General features: G+C 44.6%; 1 protein-coding gene across 1 annotated transcript; it reads left to right on the forward strand.

Annotated features, from left to right (window-relative positions):
* The first annotated feature begins 14,482 nt into the window (after positions 1-14,482).
* LOC102114533 (C-C chemokine receptor type 8-like) lies at positions 14,483-18,737 on the forward strand. Its single transcript, XM_005519157.3, has 2 exons — positions 14,483-14,609; positions 16,808-18,737. The coding sequence occupies exon 2, from the start codon at positions 16,817-16,819 to the stop codon at positions 17,870-17,872; it is 1,056 nt and encodes a 351-aa protein (XP_005519214.3). The 5' UTR covers positions 14,483-14,609; positions 16,808-16,816; the 3' UTR covers positions 17,873-18,737.
* Positions 18,738-19,641: the final 904 nt, after the last annotated feature.

Genomic DNA, 19,641 nt, shown 5'->3' on the forward strand with positions numbered 1-19,641 from the left:
AGAGGGAGGCATTTGAGCTGCTGGAAAAAGAAGTTACGAAGCTTTGTTTGGCCATACACATAACTGACGTTCATGAGCTGATCTAGCTAAAGCCCTACAAAACCATGCAAATGAAATCTCAGTGTAAGTCTAGTTATGTCTATTTATGTATTTCTGTACGAGCTTTGTGCCTTCCTCTCATCAAAGCAAGCTAAATTACCATAAACCACATTTATCTCAGCTTCAGTGTAACCTTTCCTACACAGGTTTCTCTAAAACCTGCTTTTAAACTGTCTTGAAGAAAAAACACCGTACTCATCTTTTCTAGAAATTTAGTCAAAGCATCACCACGTGTTCCTGGAGCAAGGGCTGGTACATTTTTGCTTACTTCCTGTGCTTTTACCAAAGTCAGTATGAAACACCACTGGGGCACCTCAGCCAGTGCTTTGTGCAGTAGCCCTGCTGTGGTCAGTGGAACTGCACTTGTGGGACTAAATTTGACCCTGTGGGTCACTGTCTTGCTGAGCTGCATTGGGAAAAATGAAAAGGGAGGAGAAATACGCAAGGGTGAACAGGCATTCTTCTGTGGAATTGCAGCCAACATAATGATTAAAAGTATTTATTCCTAATTTTACTCTAGAAAAAATAAAACCAGGCAGGAAAAATCTAGGCAGGGACAATCTGGACCTTCATGCATCTTCCTCTTCCCAGTGCTCTCCTTACAATTTTAGCTTTGGCCCTCTTTTTCCCGCAAGTTGTTTTGCAACCTCTGCTCCTTCTTGCACTGTGTGCCATAACACAAACAACCCCATGATGACAATCAGGGTCATGACGGTGAACAGTCAGGATATTTAAACAGGGTGAGTTTTGGAGTCAGGACTTCAGTCTGGATGCTGGTTCCCAATCCAGCTACATTTCCTCAGAAAACTAGTTTTGTTGGCTCTCTGGAAAACCTTCTAAAACAAGAGTAATACTAGAGCACAAGCTTTGCGGTAGCTGACCCAGGTTGTTGCATTTCTTCCTTCTTTAGTTAATTTGGACCACCAGGATCAGAGCTGGAGTCCCCATAACCTGTTGGTTTTCAGGGCTGTGACTGGATCCTGATAGAGGTGTGAACTGAAACTGTCCCCAGAAGGCAAAACTCCTCTAAAGATTTCCCTAATTCATCTCTTCCTGAGACACCTCAGATTATTTTTTCACCTTTTTTTTTTTGAGACAATAGCATGTCTTAAGGGTGTCAAAAAATAACACTGCAGAATGAGCAGTTGGGAGTGAGGTGTAAGGCAGGAAGAGAAAGAACTTGGGCTAAGGTAGATGGGGGGAGTTTGGCTGCTTACAGGATTGTCTGTCTTGGTTACCATGACCTGGCTCAGATTCCCTGCCCTCTGATGAGCAGGTCTGATCTTCACAGAATTTCGCCCACATAGCTTTGGAGAGCTACAGGGCAATGGGAGAAAGCATGTGTGTTTTGGTGGTTTTGCCCTGTGTTTCTGGGGAGCATGTGAGAAGGAACTGACAAGAGCTGGTAGCAGAGCTACAGAAGGCATGTGGGAGTCCTGCCACCAGCTCTGCAGAGCCAGGCAGCTGCACAGCTGCCATGCCAAAAGTGAAAGCCGGGGCACACAGCCAAACTGGCTTTGCACAAAGAGGAACCAGCCAGGTGCTCAGAGCCCAGATCCTGCTCTCTATTTACAGCAGGTAAAGTTAAGGGTTTGCTAGTTGCAGAAGGAGAGCTCCACACCCAGCTGGCAATGCAGGCAGCAGAGCTTGATTCCTTCTGTCAGTGTGGTGCAGCAGAAGAGGAAGAGGCACTGGAGCATCTGAGGGCACAAAAAAAAGAAAGATTGGCCCAAGTTTGGCAAGACGTTCATCTTCATTGCCTGCTTTCTGTTTCCTCCTCGGTGCTGCACTGACCATTCTGTCCTGCCCCTAGATGCCTGTGGCCTCCCTAGAACTCCCCTCAGCATGCCACAGGCTTGTGCTCCTTTGCTGAATCCATGCTAGCAAAGGCAAACAAGCAGCTGCATGCAGGAGTGAGGGCTGGCACAGGAATAGCTGCACTCAATGGACTGAACCCCATGTTGTGGAGTCGTCCATTGCTGGAGGGCTGTGGGCAGCAGAGGCACCAGCAGGCTGCACTTTGCCATAGGCTGGTGAGTCCCAGAACAGCTGCCATACAGCTGTCTGTATCCCTCCTTTGGCTCTTCCCTGAATGCCTTTACACCCCTTGCCAACCTCTGCTCGAGGCTACCCCTGATATCCTGTGGTGGGGTCCAGCAGAGATGAAAGGACTGCTCAGAGGAGATGGGACACAGGGAAAGAGGCTGTGCAAGTGTAGAAACACCTAACATGCAGTTGTCTGAACTGAGGAACTCTCACTGTGCTTCCTACTCCGGCTTTGTTCCAACATGGAGCATTTAGCCTGTTTTAATCACATACCGTGAAATCTGTAGGCACTCTTGGACCACATTCACAATTAGAGACAGAGAAGCTGGGTAACAGCTGCAGCAGTCAGGGAGACAACAGCTTGCATATATTGAAACATACAGAAACACTCTTTCCAGAAAACTGGGCCATATCTGACTATTTGCTTTAGGGGGGGGAGCCTCAATGCCCGAAGGCAGCCAGTGCTGTCCCCATGCCAGCTTCCAGCCCCATCTGGGCATCCCTACAGCCTCAGGAGCCAGCAACAGCTGAGCACACCGTGGCACTGAAAGCTGCTCCCTCACAGGTCCTGCACGGGTCCTGCTAAAGCGCACATTGTCTGCTGAGGAGGAGGAGGACACTAAAGCAAAGCCAAACTGAGAGGTAAGTAATGCTCAAAGGCATGGGAATTCGCTTTACCTACCAAGCACTGAGGAAAACTTTCTCAAACCCTGGCACGTTGCTACAAGGGGGCTGACCAGTGGTGGTATTTTATCTTTAGGACAGCCTGTTGTTTTCTTTCTGATGCTCCTCTGTTGTTTTTTTTGGACTCTGGGAAGCCTAATTGCTGTTCCTGCAGCTGCCTTTGCACTGTCTTGGAAGAGGCTGTGTTGAATGTTGAAGGAATTCCTTCTTTCCTAGCTGATCCCTGTCTTTTTGTACGCATGGCTCTGGATAGCTTGGTGCATCTGTCCGCTCTGTAGTACCTTCTCACTTTTGGTAATCCAGTCCCTGTAGTGCCTGTGCTGGAGATGAGAGGATGTGAAACACAAGCGTGCTGGGGATGTTTTCAGCTCAGGTGCTGTGTGGTCACACTTTGGTGATGGCCGAAGGGCTGATCCTTTCTCTCCTGTGTAGTTCCCTGAAAACACTTCAATTAAGTGTAAGACCTGTGTGTCCCTCACTGCCAGCAGAGTTGGCTGCTTTTTATGGCAGGCAGGATTTTCTCTCTGCATGCAGCAATTTCCTGCCCTCTGTTCTCACACCACAGGTAAGCCTCCTCTCTCCAGTGCAATGTGCACTCAGTGGTCAGGAAGGAGCCAGAGTGAGATGTCAGGGCAGCAGTGAGAAGCAGCTGCCTGCCTGGCTGCCTCTTCCCCACAACCTGTGGCTCAGCCCTGCACCGCAGTGAGCCAGTCACTTTACTGATGCTGCTGAAAACTTTTTGTTTCCTGGAAGACTGGATGCCCTTGCTTTTGGAATAAGATCAATTTCCAGCCAGAGCAGGCAGACCTCCCTGCTGTGCCCCTTGTAATGCTTCAGGACAGCACAGCCATGGTGAAGCTGGAGCTGTGCTAACTGGAGTTAGGGCTGTTTTGCTAGACCAACCTCTCTGATTCCTTTCCAGGTTCCTCTGTTATTTTTGTATTGGTTGTGTGATTTTTTTTTCCTGAAGAGTTTCTTTGAGGACCACCAAGCACCCTTGGGATCAGCAGGATGGAGGGTGCTGAATGCTACTTCTGATAGGGTTGTGTAACACCTGAAGCCCATTTGTGTGATCTTGTTAGCCACCAGCACCTTAAGGCACACCACAGTTTAGGATTCTAGACATAGGATTAACTAAAAACCAGCTCTGTATTAAAAGCAAGGCTGGATGTCAGACTTGCAGATATTCCCAGGGCTGAGTTTTTAACATCCCCAGTGATTTAAAGATCCTATTTTGTCACAGGTTTCTAGACAGTCTGAAGACCAATATGTAATTTTCCTGTGCAGTCACATACTTCTTTCATGCAAAGAGGTGTGTTTTATAGCAATCTAAACAGCAAGAGCATAAATGAAACCATGATGAGAGCACACTGATACTGCTGAATGGCATGCTTTACTGGGAAGTACATTAAGTGTTAACCTCCCTTGGTTTATGTGGTCAGCTGCTGTTTGATGTCTTATCACAATACCTATTCACATTTCAAAGAGCAAAGAAAACCCCAGAATTTTTTTTTTTTTTTAAATAACATGATTTCACTTTGTGGCCTTGGAATGTGGATGTATTTTATTATGTTACATAGAAGAATTTCTGTTTTAAATTTGCTGTTCCTTTTCCCAGCTCATTTCATTTCCTGAAATGAGCTGTAGCAGGAACATAAAAGGGTTGGTTTGTTCCATCTTCAGATCCATTTTTCTGATGAAAGTCCTAAATAGTCAAAAAGGCAAGCTTATTTTATTCCAGCTTATGGCAACTATCATTGACAAAGTGAGATGCAAAGGTTTCCCAGTGCTCACTGCCCCCACCTACAAGACGGGCTCTTCTTTAAAGAAAGCTGATTCTGGGAAGGGTTTTCCAAGTTTGGAATCACTCACTTTGCACCTATTTGATAGAATAAAGATAAAGCAAGCAGACAGCATTTTGGATTAAGGAAACATAAACATCCAAACCACTATAATTTTTTTGTTTTAAACATTATTTGAGATTAATTCAAGAACTTTCTTTTCCTTCAGATAGTTCCTAAAGCAATGTGACTCACCTCTTGACTCTGGGATTTCTCAGATGTCCTTTGCTCTGTCCAAGAAATATGGACACATTACCATTTTTCTTGTCTATGAATTAGGTTTGGTCTTGAGTTAGGTCCTGCTCAGAAAGACCCTCAAAAGGTTAATGAAACTTTTGACCTTTTACTCTCCTGCCTACCAACTTTCAAGGTAGGAAGTGAATTATTGGTCCTCAGAATTATTTGAGCTTATCAGAAGAGTCAGAAAAAAAAAAAGTGCATTGTAAAAGGAAAAAGAGACTTTAACTATGCAGTGGAAAAGTTCATCTGCTTTATCCCACTCATTTGAAACCCACACCAGAAAAAAATAAAGCTGCATTTTGATATTGAGAAGGAAACCTGACCCACACATCTGCATATCAGAAAGTGACTCGTCCTTCTCTTATTCAACCCAACTTCTTGCTGGATTTGTTATTTTTTGAACATTTTAGGCCGTATCTATTACCTTCATGGAGCTGTGCCTGTCCACCCCCAGCCCAAAGGAGAGGAGGAGGGTGTAGGTGGTGGGAATCTATTTTACCCTGTCTAGTTTAAGGGATCTTCCTCACTGCAGTGGTGAGGAGAGGGTAAGAAGGTGAATGCAAAAAGCTAACCTTTTTTCTGTCAGTGGCTCATTAATCCAGCACAGCAGCTGTGCTTGTTTTGCCTGTTTGCAGTGCTGTGGATGGTGGATGTGCCTGGTGTGGACAGCAGGATGGGTCTTTGGTGTGGAAAATTACTTCCCAGGAGCCTGGTGCCACACCTCACTAAAGACCTTTGCCCACATGTCTTGACCAGAAATGTTTGAAATTCTCTCTCTGATATTGGTGAAAAGCCCCCACAGGTTGAACGTAGCACAAAAGTGTGTTAAGTGTCTGCAATCTGCACTGTCAAATTCTTTTAGCCTTATGTTTCTCTTTGTGAGCTTGACACTTCCAGCTTTTGCCAAAGACTGATATTGTCTTCTATTCTATTCTGATACCCTCATTGCTAGCCCTTTGACTCATCACCTCTCACAGAGAGTGCTGGGCGAAACTTGAGGTTTTCAGCACTTGGTATCTTGCACACTTCCTGCAAGAGGTGGCAGAAAAATGTGTTTCCTGAGATGAGGCAAGCAAAAAAGAATAGCTATGAAAATCAGACCAAAAGAACCTAAAAACTGAAGAAAAATAGTAAAGCTGTTCATCAGCTTCCTGTTTACCAACGACTCAAATAAAGATTTATCAGTGGTGTTGCCAAGCTCTCCTGATTCCTCTGCGGACACTGCAGCAGCATAGGTGTGTGTTACCCCAACAAAGCCTCTTTTCACGCCCCTGGCAAGGGCAGAGGCCTGAAGGGGAGAGGACAGTGCCACACAGATACCTGCTTGGAGATTGTAGCCACCGTGGTCAGATGGGAAATGCCAGACACCAGATTTCAATGCATGATGCTTTTGTGCTGAGCAGCCTGCCAGTGGCAGGGTGAACATTTGAATCCAGGGTCTCTGAGTCATCAACCCAGTTTTAAACTACACAGACTTCTCTGTTTTAAGAGCATATTTTCATCTGTTTTACTTTTTCCTTTAAAAATCTGATAGTCATCAGGGGATTCTTCCAGAGGAGGCTCCTGCAGCATAAATGGAGACAGACATGGGCCCTGGTACCCACATGGGGAGTTTCCCACCCTGAGGCTGAGGTTCCTCACAGCCCCTGGGCTGGCATGGTCTGAGGCCAGCTGAGAGGCAGAAGTGGTGCAGCCATTTGTGCTTTTCAGTGGTCTCTGACAGGCACTGCCTGGCTCAGTGCTGGGATCTGAGCTGTGCCCTGGCTGGGCTGGGCAGGGTGGGGCAGCTGCAACTGGGTGCTACTGGGGCAGGGTCACCCAGCTGGGGTGGTGGTGGCTGGCAGCCACCTTTGCTCTGAGCCAGTGTGGCCAGTGCCAAGGTGTGGTGGTGATCTCTAGGCAGCCAACCAGCACGGGGACCCTTGATTATCCAGTGGGGAGCCATCAGTTTATGCCAGAGAAGGAATTATGTGCCAGTGCAATTACAGTTGCTGGAAAGCACTAGAAGGAATAAGAAGGCTGCAGGGAAATAAAAAGAGTAGGGGCTGATACAGATTTTCCCAGAGTCAAATATCAAATCAGCCTCAGTTACAGGCTCATGCCACATGGCAAAGCAGCGGTATCCCATATCTCAGAGCTAGCAAGCTTTCTGAGCAGCTCAAACAGCCTTTATGTGGGTGCACAAGTGCTCAGACAAACTCCTGAGGGGCTGCCACTGGACAGGAGAGCTGCCCAGAAGGATCCTGCATCCACCACTGCACCCTGCCCTTGCACAAACCAGCATTTGCTGCACTTTGCTGCTCTGGATGAAGCTCTGGTGCATGACTTTGCTACTTTTACACGTGCCATCATATTGGGAAGGGGTACAAATGTACTGGGAGACAGGATGACCTTGACAGATGAAAAAACCTGGCAGCAATGGGCTGCAGTGCATTAAGCACAGGTGACCACTCTCCCCATGGGCAGGGTCAGTTGAGGCCACAAACACAGCATGGGGAAGGCAGTACTTCTGGAGAAAGCACCTGGGCACTAAAATCCAGCACAAAAGATCTGTGAACCACCAGTGCTACATGACTGCAAAAGAAAACATCTACCCCAGACAGATGACTCTTCCAGTCTGCTTTGCCAGTTCGGGGCACTGCAATACAAAAAAAGACTAAGAAAAATTGGTCAGTCACCAAAGAACAGCAGCTACAATTAACAATTTAGAAAGCATAACTTCAGAGGAAAAGACATGGATTGTGAGCTATTAATACTGAAGGAAAACTTTGTCTTATAATGTTTTAAAATAGTTAGAACTAGTTGTTCCTCCATGGCTAAGGTAAATAACAGGCTCAAATTATACCAGGAGAGTTCTGCATGAAGACAAATTTATCAGAAGTGGATCTGGAGAAGCACTAGGATGATTCATAAGGAGAATCTGGGGAAAGCAGGGGCTGTAGGAACGGGTGGAACAACTGCATAGCAAGAGTACCTGTGGTACACTGCCCCTGCCTCAAGACAGGGGACAGGCTCCATGATCACCCAGTTTCCCATGAAGCCCTGTCTTCGTGATTTCTCTGTTCTAATTGATTCTTGCTTGCAGCTCTCTCTGCTTTCCACCCTCAGCCAAAGCACTGTCAGATGCAAATCCAAGAGGTGCAATGGTGAACCAAAGTTTGGGACAGCAAAGGTTTAAGTGATCCAGGGTGAGAAAAAAAAAAAAAAAGACTCAAGTAAGGAACAGATTGAGAAGATTTTTGTACTCAAAGACTCCATATGCAAGAGACGTATTTGTTTACTCCTTTGTGTCCCACAATTACCCTGTCATAACGCTTGGGTGAGAAAATTCCACTCACTGCTGACACTACTATGAATGAGTTACTGTGCTGGGAGTTTTGCAACGCACTGATTTCTGCTTGGGTGAAACCAAACGATTGTGCAAGGCTGCAGCTGTCAGAGCCATAATCCTTGTGGCTTCGCTGCTGGCAGCGAAAAGCAGAGCGTGAAGCAAAGTGAGCTGGTCCAGGCCTCACCAAATACCTCCAGCTGCTTCTCCTGCATGAACTTAGCAACAGTTTTTGGAGGATTCTCTGGCTCACAGCCCTTTTTATTGCACTGAGCATCTGCTGCAGGAGAAAGAGCCAGAACAATGCCCAGTAGGTTTTTCTGGTGCACATTTGTACATGTCTGCATACACAAGCACTTTGTTACGGTAATACAACTCCACATTTTAGTGGAGGGTGTCAATTTTTTTGCTGATCAAGCTGAAAAGAAAATTAAAAATTTCTGCCTGTTATCAGCAGAACAGACACATCTTAGTTCTACTGGAAAGTTTTTGAAGCTTTGAAGTCTGCTCGGTTTTGAGGAAGAAGGGTTAGAAGAAGAGGTTATTTATTAAAAAGAAATGCTATATTTGAAAATGACACATTTGAAAATGAAAAATTGCAGTGTTCTGTCTGGGACTTCTCAGAATAAAGAATTGCAATTGTTCTTTTTTTCTTCTTGATTTGGAAGAAGAAAATCCTTCCCCCAGACAACTTGGCATTTTCAGAGATATTTTAGTCAACAAAAATATACTTTTTTGATGTCAAAAAACCTCACTACTCAGTATCTTACCTGGTCACAAAGTCTCACCTCCTCTTTGTACATGGGCATACAAATATGTTACTCTTATCAAGAAAAGGAGATGAACCATTCAGCCATATGACAGATGTTTACCTCTACACTGGAAGTGGTCTGATGAAATTAATTTTCATTAAGATAATGCAGTCCTGCTAAGATGGTGTGTTGATAGCTGATACTGATAGACCCAAACATTGTGCAAATAACTAAAGCAGGCAAGAATTCCTCAAAAGATAGCTCCTGTGTAGCATTTCCTCTTGTACCTCACAGGTGACTGCCAGCCCTGGACATCCAGGCTCTGTGTCCCCCTTGCCTGTCCCTGCTGCCCTGAGGAAAATGATGCAAGGGATTCACTAAGGGTGCTGCAGTTGGGGAAGGGCAGTTGCTGGTCCATACCAACCAGTTGCTTGCCTGGTCCAGGCAGCAGAGACACTTAGGAGAGGTTTATTGGGACAGAGCCAATGGCCAGGAGGAGGAATCTGGGGTAGGACAGTTATCAAAACACTACTTGCCAAGCTGCTCCCATGCTGCAGATTACATGCTCACCCTGACCCCCCACTGCTACCTTCTCCTGCAAACCTGAGCTGTCCTCACTGCTCTTCTCACCAACAGTGATGACTGCTGGTATTTTGCAAAACACTTTAGCTGAACAACCTAGCATCTCTGAACATCCCATGACCCCTATTGCAGTTAATACTGTTTGTTTTCCTCTGCTGAACTAGGTCATCTTTTCCCTCTTCCAATATGACACAGTAAGCCCTCTGAGATGTAAAGGGAGAGTGGATCTGAAAGGGAAAGGCCTCCTTTTGACTAAGAAACTTCTTTTATTTTGCTCTTGAGCAAAGGCAGAGGAAAGTGATCTTCTTGGATAAGAGTGCCTGACTTGGCTGGTTACCACAGCTCTGAGATAGGTGGAAGGTGAGCATCGCATTGAGGTAAACGTGTCCTCCACTTTCTAGATGGGTGCTATGATAGCAAGTAGATCCAGGAAATACTTAGCCTTTTCTTGGAAAATACCCTACCAGGTAGGCTCTCTCACTCTGCTTTTTTTGCCATATTTTCCTAATGGCTGCTTAGCCCATCACCAGAGCCTGTACCCTGGTGTCAGAAAGGTGCCTCCCATCTGCCTTAGCTGACAAAAATAGCGATACCAGGGCTTGTGGCCAGCACTCCTGAAACCAAAGCAAGCTCTTGCTGGTGGTGTCTTCTGTGGCAACTACAATTCCCTTTCTGTATTCAAACTCAATTCATCTAGACCATCTGTAGCAAGAAGGAGAAATTCCTACAAAAGCAGGCATAGGGGTTTTGCATCAGCTCAGCTGACCATCACCCCCAGTCTGAAGAACTGCAGGGATGACACAGGATAAGGAAACCTCTGGGACTGATGTCAGAGGCTGAACTGGTGTGCACAGGGGACACCACTGGCACTGTACATTTCTGGCTGCAGGAGCTGGAGATGTGGCCATGCTGTTTGTGTCACAATCTTTCCATGTAACACAGGGCTTCAGTGAAGGGTCACTTCCCTGACCTTGGGGCTCCGAGTAGTTTGGAGGAGTGGAAGTCTGCATTACTCTGATGTGCCGATCACTTTTGGTCTCCCAGTGTCTTCAGCTATATGAAGGGTTGCATGGGACTCTTTTCCACACTGAAGCAACTTTTCTGACAGAAGATAAAACAGCAGAAACTGCAGCTTCGAGTGCACATAAAGGATGGGCTGTGGTGGCAGCTAAAAGGGAAGCATGAGCAATGTGGTGCACGGACATTGGAGACTCTCCAGCCCTGCCATCTGTCTGGGGCTGTGGTGGCTGCTGCAGGCTGACCCCGACAGCCACTGCCAAAACATGAGCAGACAAAACAGAAAGCTCCTCATACAGCAATATTTTTTGCTATATTTTTAAACTTGAATGGTGACTGCCTGCACCAGCCTTTTCACAAAGTGGTGATGCCATACAGCTCTTCCCTCCTGTAGCTCACAGTACTGAGTGGGTGCATGGACCCAAAATGGCCCTAGGCTGGAGCACCAGAGATACCCACAGCCAGTTGTCTCTGTTTTGCTGTGAGCTATTTCTTTCTCACAGGAAATCCCACAGAGAGTATGGAGAGTATTGCTAGCCCTGGTATTAGGGACCAGCTAAAATTGAGCTGGAGGGACTTTGCAGGGCAGCTGTCAGGGCTCCTGGAGAAGGAAGCTCTGGGGTGGGTCTTGGTTCTTAACAAACAGATTTGAGAACTTCTAGCTCCTCAGCTCCTAGCCAGCACCTTGGGAACGTCCTGAGGCTCTGGGGACATTGCCTGGTGCCTGCTGTCCTATCCCTGGCTGTGAGAGCCCCTGGGTCATGCATCCCCTTCAGACATTTAACCAAGGACCATTTTACACCAGCTGACTGTCTCTTCTCCCACAGCAGGTCTGCTCCACAGCCCCAGCAGCAAACTCACTTAAGCCCAAGGGGGTAAATATTGCTGTTGTATGGCTGTACTCTTTCAAGGTGAGGCAATCCTCTTTTCCCCTGTCCATATCTTCACTGGGTTATCTGTATGTAGCAAACATATCCTTTACATTATCTTGCTTTACCACACTGAGCCCTTGCACAGCTTGTCCTGACACCTTGCAGTCTCTCTGCACCTCTTTCTGCTAGAGTTTAGCACTTTCGAGTGCAGGAGACCTTTAGCTTCTGTGTTACTATATTACCACTTGCTGGTTTACCACATTTTCTTTGTTATCCTCCTCAGGTGAACAACAAGGGACTGTGTGTTGGCTTGGTAGAAAGTTCAGGTTTGACTGTATAGCCCCTGCTTAACTCAGGGCTTGGTGTCTGCTACTCACAGACTGAAAAAGTGGTGGGAAGGATACAAGTCATTACAGCCTGGCTCATAGCTGATATGAAGGAGATTGGAAATGTGCACCTCTCCTCCTTCCTCCACCAGATATCTTCCCCTGAACTTCCAAGGGAAGCTCAGCACATCTACATCTTGCAGCACCCACATCTGTGAACATGCCGGTGGTTATTTATCCATACTGCCCTTCAGCCCAGCAGGGCTCTGTCTGCCCATTCCCCTCTTGGGTTGTAAGAGAGCCAGTAGGGCTCAGCATGGGGAGAAGAATGGGAAAATCTGTCTGTGGATTTTTCCCTGTCCCCCAACACAGGCGTCTCCTGTTAGTTTTCATCACTGTAATTATCTCCATTTCAGCCAACATCGTAATTATTGTCTCTTCAGTTCTCAAGCCCATCCCTGTGGATTTTACCTCCCACCCACCCCCTCGCACCTGCCAGTCAGAAACAGCACTTTTCCTAAACTCATCTCTACTCCATTCCTTTCATTGCTTTTGACAAATCACATCCTCTGTCTCCTTTCATGAACTCTCTTTCTCTGCTGAGAAAAGCTCAGGTTCTGGCTGTGTGTCAGGAACACCAACCACCACAGAAGCAGCTGCAGGCACATAAACCTTCCTGAAAGCCAGGTAGGGTCAGGGACTCACACCTGTGTATCACTTCCCAAAACACAGCAGAGCTACTCTTGGAAATATTACATCAGACTTCTCAATTCTACTGTTTTCTCCAAAACACCAGCACCACCACAATATTTTCCTTGCTCTCCTTATTACCAAGCTGTTATCCATGTGCCTTGATCTGCCCAAAGTATAGCAGCCAGCCTAGCCATCCTCTAGCCACATCAGCCACCAGGCCTGCTCACTTCTCTTTTAGTTTTTGTTCTCTTGGATTCAAGCTCTTTTCCTTACCTTTTGGATCATCTGCATCTTCTTGCTTGCTCCAATTTTCTCCAGCTCTCCTACTTCCTCTCCCAGCTTCATGCCTCCTTTTGCCTGCCTGTGCATAACTGTGCCTGGTAAAAGTACACAGCTGGGAGATTTCCCAATTAAAAATATGCATTTTGAATGAACTGAAATATTTTTGCAAATACATAATTTGTGCAGCAGAAAATAACTCAAGAATAAAAAGATTTTTTTTCAATTTTAAAATATGTGCTAACGTTTTAAAATGCAGAAATATTTTATTCTTTTATTGGTTTCATGTCAAACTATTGTTTTATTTTTATATGTGTTAATAACTTATCAACCAAACTAATGCAAAAAGCATATGATGGAAATGGAGGTGTGTTTAATTTACTAACATTTTGTTCCTAAGAAATAATGAAAGCTGACCTTATTGATTTCTAAACAAATATAAATAAACCTAAATAGAATAAAGCTACGTTATGTCATACTGTGTGTCTGTAACACCAGGACATACTACTGACATATTATTAATCATATAATTAATATCTAGAGAATACAGTAAAATAACGCTCTGTTGCAATGATTTTCAAAAAGTAGTTCTGAAAAAAATATAAACAGAATAAGAGGAGCTGATCTCTCTTATGAAATGAGACCAACTGGGTACTTGGAGGCAGGATGATGCCCTTGTCACTGTTAATATTTTGAATACCTCATGGAACAGGTTTTTTCTGACTGTGCTTCTGACTAGTGCCAGGTCCTTCATTACGTTATTCCTTTTTTCCAGTCTGTTTCTCGCTTTTCATTTTCCTTCTGCCTTCAGTATTTAGCTTTTCTTCTCATTCAGACTCTTTCACTACTCATTTATGCAACAACAATCAGCAACCTGTAAAGGTACTTTGAGCTGGAATTGCAACCAAAGAACATGTGAATAACCAGTAAAAATTGTATTTTGGATCTGCCACATACTTGTTTTGGACCCCTTGAGTGAACCTCTGGTATTCCCTGTGCTCTTAAAAGTCAGGAAAATTGTGCCTGTTGAGATTAATGGATAAAAAGGGTATAATTTGTCTGACTTATAGAGTCCACAATTTACAATTTTAGTGTCTCACTAAATGTAATTAATTTAAAGCAATTGAATAAAATAAAAAAAAATTAAGCCTGCCTTCAATATTTTGTCCTTTTCCATCCTCAAGTCACTAAAATAGACTTGAAAAAACCCCAAGGTAGCAAAGAAACTGAAATATCCCCACTATATAAGAACTGATCAAAAACTTTTATCAGTTTTTGATAAAAAAAGTGGTGTCAGTAGCTGTGAGTTCTTATTTTGCTCAAAATGCTAACGAGTTTTTAATTGGGAGTGATATAAACAGACTGCACTATACAAGTTGTTACTAGCTGAAGAAAATGAAAAACTAAATGCAACCTGGAAATTATATAACAGCTTCTGTAAAAAGCTGCAAATTTATTAGAAGTGATGGAGACATCTGGACTTTTAAAAATTTCAGTTAAATCAGGGGAGGCTGTGAAGAAGAACGGTTTAGCAAACATGTTAAAAGGAATGCTGCCCATTGCCATGTTAAAGAAAAGATGTATTTGATTTTTGTTTTGCAGAAGGTGCCTGATAGCCCTCTCACTCTTTTCCTGTTTACCACAGATACAAAATCTTCTATTTGCTTCCTAGCCTACCCCGTATCTGGCAGCTGCCCATTCGACAGCCGCATATCACCAAATCTCAGCCGTCTGCACAAGTGGGGTGAAGGTGGAGTAAACCTCCTGGAAACCCCCGAGCCCAAGCAGCAGGGGACGAGGAGAAGGGGGTCAGAGCCGTCTGAGAGAGTAGAGGCTTCCTGCTGTCAAAGGTAATTGACAATTCAATGTGTCCATATTCAATGTGCTATTGAATACCTGCAGCAGCCTCCTCTCCCTTGATACCTTCCGTATCAAGGTAACTGCTTTTTCAGTTTGACTGTTCTGCTGAGTGGTGTGGAGAAGAGGGAACATGGAAAATGCTGTGGCCTGGTTGGGAGATGTTGAAGGCATTAATGGTGTAAAGGTGGTCTGAAGTAGAGCATCTTCGGTCTCTGTTCAGCCCAGGAAGAACACTTGAGTTTTGCTGGAAGTAGATGCTTTATAGACATAGATTTATGTATAGCTACATATCTATAGATACATATTTATAGATATAGATATATATCTCTTTAACACAGTATTCATTAGTTTTTGAATATTTTTTTAGTTTTGGCAGTTGAATCTATGAACTGCTTTTAAGAGGTTCTTGACAGAAAATTAAGAAACGAGAGCCAGTCCTATATCACTTAGTCACAGCGTGTCAGTTTCACACATCAAAAGCATTAGCAGGAAATATTCTTTACCTTTATCTGTTGCTGCAAGAAGAGTCATTATCTAGCTACTCACCAACTAAATATTTAAAGATTTATGCCTTATACACAGTTAAAATTAATAATGCAACTGTCTTAGCTACAGCTAAGAGCTCAATATAGTAGAGAATTACGCTATTGATGTAATTCAGTGTTGCAGCACAGCTTTTCTCTCATTATTTATTTCTGAACAAGGAATTCTGTGGGGTGGAATGCTGTAACAGTTTTCTCTGCATTGCACACACCAATTGAAACAGTTGTGGTGCCTCAAGGAAAGCTGAGGCAGGGTCAGTGAGGCATGAGCAGCATCCATACCTGGAGCAGAGGACAGATACTGGCACTCCTCTGGGCTCTTTTCCTGTTTGACATACATTTGTCTGACTTTCAGATCATTCTGTTCCCCCCACAGGTGGCACAGCCAGGCAAGAAGGGGTGAATTGTGATTCCTTCCTATCAATACAAAAAGTTTTCACTGTTCTCTCCCTTTTTGTATCCCCAGGCAGTAATTTTTAATTCAGGAGAGCACATCATCTACTTCTATAGAACTAATCACTTCCATTCATGTTATTGCTTCATCTTAACAGCAATGATTATTGCAAATTATTCTTCCTTCCTGGAAACTCTGTGTCTTTGAAGCTCTTTCAAGATGTGGTCAAGCTGTAAGCAGGTGCAACACAGGTGGAGCACAGCCTAAACTTTCAAATGTCTTAGCAGTGAAAAACCAAACTCTTCTGAAAGAATCATCAGTTCTTAAAATGTGATCACTCAAGTCTGGAAACCTGATCTGCTTTTATAGGGGTCATGAACTGACATCTGAAACAATAAAAGAGCTGGCTAAAGCACTGACTCACTCTTGGATAGCATGTCAGATTATTTTACTATTTTGAGGCTGCCTTCACTGTAATTCTTCAGAAGTGAGAGAGAGGAACCATTCCCACTAATGTTTTAGTTTTCTCTACACTAGAAAACTGAAGTTGGACAGAACAGGCAGGAGTGCTAAGCTGCTGTGTTGTGGCAAAAGACACAGCCAAGCTGCTCACCAGCTGCCCTGGAGGTTGGTGGCAGCTCAGAGCTTGGCACTGCAGGGGTTGCTGTGCAGCCATGTGAGGTTCTTGTTGCTGCTGAGCTTTTTGCATGCAATCCTGGACCCACCCATGGAGAAGTAGCTTGCGTGTCTCTGCAGTCTGTGCCGGTACCTAGCCCTGATCAGCTCTGCTAAAAATGAGGTCTGGCTGCTTGGTGATGGCTTCACCAGGCAAAACTCTTTTACCAGAGTCTATATGCTACAGGTAAAAAGCTTCCCCATCCCAGGGAGCACAAGAAAACTGAGATCCTTAGATCAGATGCAGGATTTGTAATTTTTTAATCATTATGACTATTCAGAGACCTGAATTTTTCCCTGTCGTTGTGATGATGAGGTGCTGGTCCACTGGCACCAAAGCAGTTTCAGGGAAACAGAGAGCATCCCAGTGCTCACACTTACACATGTACAGGAACAATCAGCACACTATAGGGCAGCCCTTTGGGTGGTACAGCTCTTCTTGTCTGAATTTTGTAGTCCCCCTCTGCCTGGAGGCTGACCCACAGGCTCAACACAGCACAGATAGAAGCAGAAGCCACTGTGGGAGTGCTGTGCCAGGACAGCCAGACATGTTTAACCCTTTCTCTTTCCTGCACAGGTATCTGAGATGAATCCTACCAGCCAATTCCTTGGCACAACAGAATATGACTATGGATACGATGAAAACACTGCTCCGTGTAATGAAGGAAACAACTTTCGCAGGTTTAAATCCCTCTTTCTGCCAATTCTTTACTGCCTTGTGTTTGTCTTCTGCCTCCTGGGAAACTCCTTGGTTCTCTGGGTTCTCCTGACCAGGAAAAGGCTGACAACAATGACTGACATCTGCCTGCTGAACCTTGCAGCCTCTGATCTCCTCTTCGTTTTGCCCCTCCCTTTCCAAGCCCACTATGCTTCAGACCAGTGGGTTTTTGGCAATGCCATGTGTAAGATAATGGCTGGCATTTACTACACAGGTTTTTATAGCAGTATTTTCTTTATAACCCTCATGAGCGTGGACAGGTACATAGCGATTGTCCATGCTGTCTATGCCATGAGGATACGGACAGCCACTTGTGGCATAATTATCAGCTTGATCCTGTGGCTGGTGGCCGGCTTGGCTTCTGTACCCAACATCATGTTCAGCCAGGAGCTGGAGATCGAGCAGGTTTTGCAGTGCGTCCCCACATACCCCCCAGGTGACAATACCTGGAAGGTTGCTTCTCAGTTTGCAGCCAATATCTTGGGCCTCTTAATTCCCTTTAGCATCCTCATTTGCTGCTACACTCAGATATTAAAAAACCTGCAAAAATGCAAAAACCAGAACAAGGTCAAGGCAATCAAGATGATCTTCATCATCGTCATAGTTTTCTTCCTTTTCTGGACTCCTTTCAACATCGCACTGTTCCTCGACTCTCTGCAGAGCCTTCACATCATCAATGACTGCAAGGCGAGCTCTCAGATAGCACTGGCCCTGCAGCTGACAGAAACCATCTCCTTCATCCACTGCTGTCTGAACCCCATCATCTACGCCTTCGCTGGCGTGACATTCAAGGCCCATCTGAAAGGACTCCTTCAGTCCTGTGGTCGTGTCCTCTCCAGCCCTGCCGGAGGTGCCGGGGCTGGACAGTCATTTTTGGCACCCTCCCAGGTCTCTGGCTGGTCTGACAGTGCAGGGGTCCTGTGAGCATACCTGAGCCACCTTCTGCCAGTGTGAGGAGCTGGCCGAAGGTCTGCTGTGGTCCTGGAGGTTGTACCATGTGTGCAGCATCCCTTGGGAGATGCAGTATGCCTGTGCCTCCTGTTGGGATATGCTGTGAGCTGCCACATAAGAACTTGTGGCACTGATTTCCCAAGAGAACCAGTGCATTTGTAGAGTGGTGACCCTACATTGCCACAGAATAATTTTTAATTAAGTTTTAGAGATCCTTTAATACACTGCAGCAAGCAGACTGCTTCCTCTAGTATCTCTTTTCTCCTCTGACAAAAGCATCGCTTCTGCCTCACCCCCAAGTATGCTCTGCCCTGTGGAAGCTGAATCCCTACATCCCTGGGACAAGGGTGTGACACCACTCTGGATAGTGGAGAAGTGGCCAGGCATGGGATTGCTTCATATTGCAAAGAGGGAGTCACCTCAGACACTGTCACCATTTCCCCTTTGCCTCAGGTCCCAGATGAAAACCACCCCCAGCTCAGGACCCTGTTTGTTGTGGGATGGTCCCAGGGGCACAGCCCTGGAATCCTTGGAACTGCTGCCATCCAGAGCAGCCTTTGATAGTGATGCCTCCAAAAATAATAAAGCAGTGGCTCCAGGTGTCCCCTACACTGGTCACTCGTGGAGGCTCCTGCACTTGGAAACATTGTCCTCAGAGCAGGTGAAGGCTCTGCATCACCTCTGGAGCTGTGGGAGCTCCAGCTCTGTGCCTCCAGTGCCCCCTGCTAAATGTAACCATCATAATGGTCATCATCATCATCATCATGACCTGTAGCAAAGTAGGCTCCATCTCTTTTCCCAAATGTCTTTATTTTCTTCCATTTTAAAAATGCTCTCTTTGAATAAACATTAGCTACACCTTTTTTGTCTTGGTTCTTGGTAGTCTGCCTAATGAGTCAAGCCTCAGTTAGGATAAGGAAACTTTGAGTTTGCTTATTTTTGAGTGGGTATCACATAAAATGCATCTGATGGAATTGAGAGGCACCCTGAATTTCTTCAGCAAAATAAGTCTTTTCTCCACTTTTCTGCTGAGGAAGCTTTGTTCTCCAAATCCCAGTAAAAATTCACAGGGAAAAGATAACATTTATATTGAGGTAGTATTACTGCAAACACATTTTTGAAAGCTAATCAAGAGAAAACCTGAAATCAGGGAAAACACAGCCTAGATATTGTCAAAGATTTTATTTTTTAAGGTAATAATTTTTTTTAATACTTTCCTAATTCTATCATTCGTCCTGAAAATATAATTTCATGTTTTTATCCTTCCTAAAAATTAAAAAAAAAAAAATTAACCTTGGTGCCAGAATATTCTTGCTATTAATTTCATGGTATAGAAAATGCTTCTTTGTTTTACTATAGATAGCATAAGTAACATTTCTAGGTTTTATTCCCCAATGGATAAGAAATGCCCTGCAACTCAATTATTACATTGTTTCATTTCTCAGAAAACTTCTGTTTAGGAATAAAACTCTCTGTGCATTTCTGTGAGGGTTTTTGGACTGCATAGAGACTTTAATGATTGAAAAGAAACATGGGTCAGCATCTCAGGTCAGATGTCTTTTCCCTGTGGCCAGATTTTGGGGTTTGGATAAATGTATTTCTGTTTAAAATATTTAGTGATACTTACCAGCATTTTACACGTTGATCTTTCAGATGAGGAAAGGAGATAAAATAGAACTTATATCTATATATTCTGATTTAACTGGTATTTTGAGAAGGGATAATGGAAATTAATGGAAATG

The sequence above is a fragment of the Pseudopodoces humilis genome, chromosome 1 (assembly GCF_049639895.1).
Source record: "Pseudopodoces humilis isolate 2021_Gansu_Grassland_sample_001 chromosome 1, ASM4963989v1, whole genome shotgun sequence".
NCBI lineage: Eukaryota > Metazoa > Chordata > Aves > Passeriformes > Paridae > Pseudopodoces > Pseudopodoces humilis.

Coding starts and splice junctions, on each gene's coding strand:
- LOC102114533 (XM_005519157.3), top strand. CDS start 16,817: ATGAATCCTACCAGCCAATTCCTTGGCACAACAGAATATGACTATGGA.